Consider the following 8,711-nt stretch of genomic DNA (forward strand, 5'->3'; position numbering starts at 1 on the left):
CCGGTGACGTGAGAGATTTCGTTTAGAAGCAAATCACTTTAATTTAAAAGACGGCAGAGCGCAGATAATATAGAAAATTAATTGAAAACTCCTTTAAAGTTTTTTAACAGGATCAAAATAATTACCCTTTTCAAGAACCATCAAAGTAGATGTGTGTTTAGATATTGGTACAGCAGTGGAAAGAGTTTTCGATTGAGGCTTAACAAATAAAAGGTTCAGTACCACCAAAATTAATTGCCACGTGAATGGTGTTTGTGTGAATAACACCAGTTATACGACATGATGCTCCCACCGCTGCACCGCCGTAAAAGATAGAGTCATGAGAAGACTTCACAATCTGTGAAAGTTATGCGCTGATTCAGGGATCAAAAACAATAACGATAATAGTGAATTGTTAGTTTCTATTCGGCCATATCTCGCGGAGAACCGATAACCGATGGAGTAAACGAGTTCTTGAGTGGAGACCGCAACTCGGCAAACGTAATGTAGGACGCCTAGCGGCCAGGTGGGATGACGACTTGCGAAAGACTGCAGGTGGTTGCTGGATGCGGCAAGCCGAAGACAGGGCGCTATGACGCACATTGGGGGAGGCCTATGTCCAGCAGTGGACTACTAAAGGCTGATGATGATGATAATGATTCGGATACTTTCATCTACAATCAGCTGCCTGAACGATCACTTTCCTTTAGATCGAGTTTCAAAAATCAATCAACTAAGACCAAGTGTTTGTGTGATTCACGAATTTTTGAGTATGTCGTCCTGCTTTCATCGACCAATGGCATCTTGAGTGTGTTTTCAGTCCGGTGTCAACGGGATACTCACCTTCTACAATATACAATTCCATCCAAGGGACGTCATCTTAATTGAATTGAATATTGCAAAAAAAGAGCATAATGCAGTTTATAATCCCACACTGTAAAAATGTTGTGTGCCTTAATTTATTGTTCCAAATTATAGCCCAATAAACTTTTTGGAGCTTTAATCCAAGCTTATCAAATAATACATTTCCGAACGAAGTTACGTAATAAAAAACAAACTTATGACAGATCTAATGTCTATCGTCTATCCTTATCATTCGCGGCACATTGGTTTTAATTCAATCTTTATTTATTATTTATTAAACATTATTTTAATATGTAAAACCGCAATTTAAAACTACAATATATGTATGTAGTTAGATATTTATTTTCAAGACTTCTTTAATTATTTAAAGACCTTGAAGTTGACATTAACCTTGTGTTTATTGGTTATTTTTTTCAAAGGAGTAATTTGTTTTTATACAATAAGTTATTGTTTTTGCATTTGAAACTACGTTACTGAGGTGAGTCATGAGTGTTCTTTTAATTCGCTAATCCTTATATAGTATATCGTAACATCTAAAATAGTATAATACACACTCAATTGATAAAATATTGAAATTTAGTATTATCGTAATTATTTCCGGGTTTAATCTTAAAAAAAGCTCTATTACGTAATAAATTGACCTTTATTATTATAATCTATGCATTAAAGATGTTAATTAGTATTAATTGCGATTTAAATTCCTATTCGATTTGAATCAAAGTTCATATTTTATTTAAAAACGCGTCACTTGTTTCAGCTTGGCTACAGTACAATATAAAATACTATAAATAGATTATCTTTCTTTATTTGCACATTAAATAGACTATAGGCATCAGAAAAAACACAATAGGTAGAGTTCTATGATGCAACAATGGGCGATCTAATCAGTTAAAACCATCTACATCTGATAAACTGTGGGTTGATCTTATATTGCTAAAGAAATATAACATAATATGCAGCATAGCCTATAATAGAATCGTTTGCGTAGGTTGTCAATGACTGCCGAGTTCAAGGAAACATTAAAGTATTTCTCATGTATGGAATGCATAGGATTTGTGAATAGCGTTGTTTGTAGTTAAATTCCCCTGAAAATTCTTGATGGTTCTAATGAAATTTAATATGTATATTGGGTAGGTCTGAGTGTTGGGGAAAACTTATTTTTAATACCTGTCATGTTTTTTTATTCATATGTAATGTTATTTCTACACCAGAAATTCCCTATAACTCTGTTGGCAAAACAACTTGTGACAGACAGCTAGTACTGTATCAATTTTCCTTACAGGAAAATAATAAAGAGCTCATTTTATTATGCTAATCATAATAAAATGAGCACTAGTTTTTTTAGTTGTTAACACTCAGACTCGGGTTGAGCATTCATGGATCACACAAATACTTGCCCTATGCTGGGATTTCTGAACCATTTCAGAGGAGATCAATTACATACACCATAACTCAAGAATGTTATATATTAGATTTAAACTTACTAATAACTTGTTACAATAAAAAACAATTTTCTTTCCAGAACGAGAGCTGTGAGAACCCACCAAAAATGTTAAATAAAACTCTAAAGATATACAAAATACCTCAATACACATCGTTACTTCAACGCACAATAGAACTCAACGCAAACCTTAAAACACTTAGCCATATAAGACCATACTCTTGTCTGTGCGGCCAAGTCTATATAAGAAAGAGCATCAATGTATCCAGAGATCATTCTACACGTAACGATCATAGACAGAAAGCTGTTATAGAAACCACTACACCGAAGATTGTCTATGAGAAACTGCAAGAGTTACCTAATTCTAGTCAGATACCAACGATAGAGAATTTCTGGAGGGATAAAGTCGATCCTTATGTTAAATTGGCGAGATGGGATAAACCTATTGGTAAGTACAATTCATTTTTAAGTAGCTGTTGCCGGTGGCCATGCTTACTCCAAAACGAAAAAAATCGATCCTGATCCCACGGGAACATAAAATAGGGATAAAAACTATCCTATGTGTTAATGCTAGTTATAAACTATCTGTGTACCAAGTTTCGTCTAAATCTGTTAAGTGGTTTTTGCGTGAAAAAGGAAAAAACGCAAAAGTTTGTATGTATGTATGTTTGTTAGTCATACAAGCAAAAACCACGGATTATAGCTGTATGAAAGAAGATGACGTAGCACGCCGGTTCAGGTTTAGTCAGTAAGAGTCTGACAATAGCCGTTCCCTCCCCAAAGACAGTGGCTGTCCATGATTATTCCCCAGTCCTCACCAAGAAAAGAAAAAGGCTGGCTCGCAGGCAACAGCAAGTCCATGCATACAACCTCAAGGTCATCTGATGTGCATATGTGTGCGTGCAAGCACCGCCATGTTGTGACCTTGGTCAGTAATAAATTAGTATCCATGAACAACGGTGGTTTTATTTGGTAGCTGACAGATCACCATCACAACACCAGAAGCAGATATTTTTATTTATATCCTCCTTGGTCGAGTGAAATACGCACCGGATTCAAGGTGTCGCTAGCTCTGAGGTCCCGTGTTCGATCCCCGGTCGGATCAATGTAAAATTCACATTTCTAGATTGTCTCGGGTCTGGGTGATTGTGGTACCTTCGTTGTATCTAAATTCCACAACACAAGTGCTTTAGGAACTTGCTTTGGGTTCAGGACAATGATGTGATGTTTTCCGCATTTATTTATTTATCATTTTAACCATCTTCCCCAGGCATCTACCTCCTATATTGGCCCTGTGCCTGGTCAATAGCCCTGGCCTCTATCCCGGGCACAGTCCCCCTGCAGTCCTCACTGCAGACCGCGGCCCTGTTCCTGGTGGGGGCTGGCCTCATGAGAGGCGCTGGTTGCACTATCAATGATCTATGGGACCGAGATGTTGATGCTAAGGTAAGATTAGTCCGAGTGGACCAATTCTTAATAAGTGTTTAATATGCATGTTGACTGGTCTGTTGGTCTAGTGGTGAGTGGCCCTGACTGCTATACCGGAGGCCATGGGTTCGATTCCCACCCAGGACAATTTTGTTTTGTGATGAGCACGATCATTTGTCCTGTGTCTGGGTGTAATTTATCTATAATATGTATGTATTTAGAAATATATAAGTAAGTTTTTCAGTTGTCTAGTACTCATACAAATGTTCGCTATAATCTCCGTAATATTTCATTTTGATATTGCTAATATGTTTTTCATTATTAACTTCTGTCCATTAACGGACAGAAGTTAATGAAGTTAACGGAACGTTCTCTTTAACAGAATGTCTGTGAAAGCGACATTTTGCGAAATAGACATTCTGCGAAAGAGACGTTTTACGACCAGGGGACATTTTGCGAGAGACGTTTTGCGCCTGAGCCCCATTAACACGTCATTGCCCAACACTGCGATCAAATGATAAAAATATCTATCTGTTACAGGTAGAAAGAACGAAAACGCGCCCTCTGGTGACGGGAGCGGTATCTGAGACCCAGGCTGTAATATTCCTAGCTGCACAATTGAGTCTAGCTCTAGGAATTCTATTACAATTAAATTGTTATAGTATATTGTTGGGAGCGAGTAGTATGTGTGAGTATAAAATAAAAAAAATACAATTATAATTATATTGAACTAGCTGTTGCCCGCGACTCCGTCTGCGTGGACTTCAGTTAACAGCGTTCGGTGGTCCCCGTTACCTTAGTGATAGATAGATAGATCATTTGTTTGTTATAACATGAGTTACATGAAAATACAACATGCAAGAGGTACAGAGAAATGTGGTGAAGCACAGTCGTGTTTGGCCTTTCGGCGCACAAATATAAAGATGAGTTTCAATTACAATATGACATGTCATTAATTAAATTATTACAATTCTATTGTTTATATAGTTAGCTAGTTGTAATCAACAGTATAATCATTAATTGCAATACAATATTAAAATAATCCAAATAAATCCTTAAAATACATCACAGCGATCTTATAGCTTTTACACACCTTTTCAATTTTCCCTCGGGAACTGTTTCAAAAATCGGGATAAAAGGTAGCTCATGTTCTTTTCCATGTCAATGGCTATATGCATGCTAAATTTCATCCAAATCCGTTCAGCCGTTTTTGCGTGATTGAGTAACAAACATCCCAACATCCACACTTTCACATTTATAATATTAGTAAGGATTAATACAATTATAATATATTAAGGAGCTTGTGGGTAAGTAATAACTGCAGAAGTTGATCGATCACAGGTTAAGCTACACTTGATACGGTAGGTGTATGGATGGGTGACCATCGAGACAACGAGTTCCTCCGTGTTTTGGAAGGCACGTTAGATTGTGGGTCCCAGCTGTTATTTAAAAATGTATGACAGTCGTTTCAGGTAGTCAGAAGCTTGAAAGTCTGACAACCAGTCTAACCAAGGGGTATCGTGTTGTCTAGGTAACTGGGTTGAGGATGTCAGATAGGTAGTCGCTCCTTGTAAAACACTGGTACTTAGCTGAATCCGGTTAGACTGGAAGACGACCCCAACATAGTAGACCACTCTCTATCCTGTGCATATAGACTTGGGGTAGATCTTTGCCCAACAGTGGGACAAAGTATGCTAAATAAAAACATGTACATTTAAATATAATTTCTTTCTTTCAGTCCTCGTAGTAACTTACCCTCTTGCCAAACGGTTCACAAATTACCCCCAAGTGGTATTGGGGGCTACTTTCAACTGGGGGGCGTTGCTGGGGTACAGCGCGATACAGGGGTCTGTGGACTGGGCTGTCTGCGGCCCCCTATATGTGGGGGCTTTAGCGTGGACAGTCTTGTATGACACTATTTATGCACATCAGGTAAGATTTTACCCCTACGCTAAAAGTTGAATCAAGTTTGTAAAGTTTGTTTGTCTGTAGCACCATAGCTCTCGAACGCTTTGAGCGATTACAATTCAGTTAGTTTAGTATTAATAAGTTTGTCGACTTAGTAACGCGGATATAAAAGAAGTCAAATCTTTCGGAAATTTCAGTTCCATTCCAATTCAACCAGTATCATTCAACAATATCATTTTGATAAAATTATTTTAACAATTTGTTGTTCACGATAAGTCTTTGAATCTTTGCCTATAAATTAATGACGTCATATTTTAACCCCTTTTCACCGCCCTGCCACAAGCAATAATCTTTATATTTTTGCCTTTAGGATAAAGCAGATGACATCATAGCGGGGGTAAAGTCCACCGCGCTAACCTTCGGCCCCCACACGCGACCCGCGCTCACAGCCTGCCTGGCACTGAGTGCGGGGGGGCTGGCCGCGGCGGGGCTCGCGGCCGGGGTCCAGACCCCCTACATGCTGGCTGTGGCGGGGTATCTAGCTCACGCCGGGCGACAGGTGAGGGTAGCTATGTACTGAGTGCGGGGGGGCTGGCCGCGGCGGGGCTCGCGGCCGGGGTCCAGACCCCCTACATGCTGGCTGTGGCGGGGTATCTAGCTCACGCCGGGCGACAGGTGAGGGTAGCTATGTACTGAGTGCGGGGGGGCTGGCCGCGGCGGGGCTCGCGGCCGGGGTCCAGACCCCCTACATGCTGGCTGTGGCGGGGTATCTAGCTCACGCCGGGCGACAGGTGAGGGTAGCTATGTACTGAGTGCGGGGGGGCTGGCCGCGGCGGGGCTCGCGGCCGGGGTCCAGACCCCCTACATGCTGGCTGTGGCGGGGTATCTAGCTCACGCCGGGCGACAGGTGAGGGTAGCTATGTACTGAGTGCGGGGGGGCTGGCCGCGGCGGGGCTCGCGGCCGGGGTCCAGACCCCCTACATGCTGGCTGTGGCGGGGTATCTAGCTCACGCCGGGCGACAGGTGAGGGTAGCTATGTACTGAGTGCGGGGGGGCTGGCCGCGGCGGGGCTCGCGGCCGGGGTCCAGACCCCCTACATGCTGGCTGTGGCGGGGTATCTAGCTCACGCCGGGCGACAGGTGAGGGTAGCTATGTACTGAGTGCGGGGGGGCTGGCCGCGGCGGGGCTCGCGGCCGGGGTCCAGACCCCCTACATGCTGGCTGTGGCGGGGTATCTAGCTCACGCCGGGCGACAGGTGAGGGTAGCTATGTACTGAGTGCGGGGGGCTGGCCGCGGCGGGGCTCGCGGCCGGGGTCCAGACCCCCTACATGCTGGCTGTGGCGGGGTATCTAGCTCACGCCGGGCGACAGGTGAGGGTAGCTATGTACTGAGTGCGGGCGGCTGGCCGCGGCGGGGCTCGCGGCCGGGGTCCAGACCCCCTACATGCTGGCTGTGGCGGGGTATCTAGCTCACGCCGGGCGACAGGTGAGGGTAGCTATGTAGTGAGTGCGCGGGGCTGGCTAACATGGGGCAATTAGGACGATCCTATATTTATTTAATATTAGAAAGTTAAATATCACTAAATCTAATAAAACGACACTCTGTCACAGACGAGCACAACACGCGGCTGACGTCACCCGGCGGTTAGGTTTAGTCAGTAAGAGTCTGACACTACTCGACTCTGCTGACGGATCGAACTGCTACTGACGGGCCTGTTGGTTTAGTGGTTAGTGACCCTGACTGCTATACCGGAGGGTTCGATTCCCACCCAGGAAAATGTTTGTGTGATGAGCACGATCATTTGTTCTGTGTCTGGGTGTAATTTATCTATATTATGTATGTATTTAGAACTATATAAGTATGTTTATCAGTTGTCTAGTACTCATAACACAAGCTCTGCTTAATTTGAGACTAGATGGCGTTGTGTGAATGTTAAAAAAAAAAAAAAAAAAAAAACTACCTGTTCCGTCCCCCGAGGGGGCGTTATCCATCAAGAATCTCCCATCATACCAAAATAAATGCAGCAGATATCTTGATGCACACCTTATTAAATAAGTTTGCTTACATTTTTATCAACATTAAGTTGTCTTTTCAGATCTACACCCTAGACACAGAGAATCCGGAGGACTGCGCGTCCAAATTCAGGTCTAATTCCTCAGTGGGGGCTATAATCTTCATGGGGATCATAGCCGGGGGCTACACACAATACTTGGAGAATCTAGACAAGAATGCTAACCAAGAAGATACTACTAAGAGCTGTTTAGTCTCTTATTTAGAATAATAAAGGCTGTTGAATGTCCCACTGTTGGGGAAACGCCGTTGTTGATGTCTATAAATGTCATTATGCTGGGCAAATATATCTGTAACTGCCTATATTTATCCCACTGCTGGGCAAAGATCTTTGTTGATGTCCATAAATGTCATTATGCATGGCAAATATATCTGATACTGTCTATATTTGTCCCACTGCTAGGCAAAAACTTCTGTTAATATTTAGAACTGCCCCACTGCTGGGCAAAACTTTTACGGTGCATATATTACTCACTTTGTGAAAATATTACTAATGATACAATGATGGGCAAAGATCTCTCTTAATATCCATAATTGACCTACAGTTTTGGGCAATAGTTGGACTATTAGGCGAAGCCCTCTGTTAATGCCTATAAATGTACCACTGTTGGGCATAAGCCTCTTCTTTGAATTTATCATCACTCTTGTCTTGCTACCGACTGATGGGCAAAACTCTCTTATAAATGTCTCCCACTTATGGGCAAGATTTCCTTTTATCGTCAATTTTTGAGCATTGATCACCACGCTAGCTCACTGCGGGTTTCAGATTCCAATATTTGGAATCCAGGTTCCCTCACGATGTTTTCCTTCACCGTTTGTCAGGAATCCCGGGCAACGATTTACTCGCGCGTATTTATAATATTGAATGCACGGATAGCCGAGTGGTTGAGGTCACCACACCAAACCAAACGCTCCCCGCGTAGGACAAGCAGTTGTGTGATCCACGAATGCTTGTCCTGAGTCTGGGTGTCTTGTGTATGTGACTTGTATGTTTGTGAAACACAAGACAAGAATTAAATTC

The 8,711-nt window shown here is 42.4% G+C and overlaps 1 protein-coding gene across 1 annotated transcript; it reads left to right on the plus strand.

Annotated features, from left to right (window-relative positions):
* Positions 1 to 1,031: 1,031 nt before the first annotated feature.
* Positions 1,032 to 8,491, plus strand: LOC113508884 (4-hydroxybenzoate polyprenyltransferase, mitochondrial). The gene is made up of 7 exons (XM_026892048.1): positions 1,032 to 1,321; positions 2,366 to 2,732; positions 3,555 to 3,730; positions 4,253 to 4,400; positions 5,451 to 5,644; positions 5,991 to 6,179; positions 7,716 to 8,491. The coding sequence occupies exons 2-7, from the start codon at positions 2,393 to 2,395 to the stop codon at positions 7,899 to 7,901; spliced, it is 1,233 nt and encodes a 410-aa protein (XP_026747849.1). The 5' UTR covers positions 1,032 to 1,321; positions 2,366 to 2,392; the 3' UTR covers positions 7,902 to 8,491.
* The last annotated feature ends 220 nt before the right edge of the window (positions 8,492 to 8,711 follow it).

The sequence above is a fragment of the Trichoplusia ni genome, chromosome 3 (genome assembly GCF_003590095.1).
Source record: "Trichoplusia ni isolate ovarian cell line Hi5 chromosome 3, tn1, whole genome shotgun sequence".
NCBI lineage: Eukaryota > Metazoa > Arthropoda > Insecta > Lepidoptera > Noctuidae > Trichoplusia > Trichoplusia ni.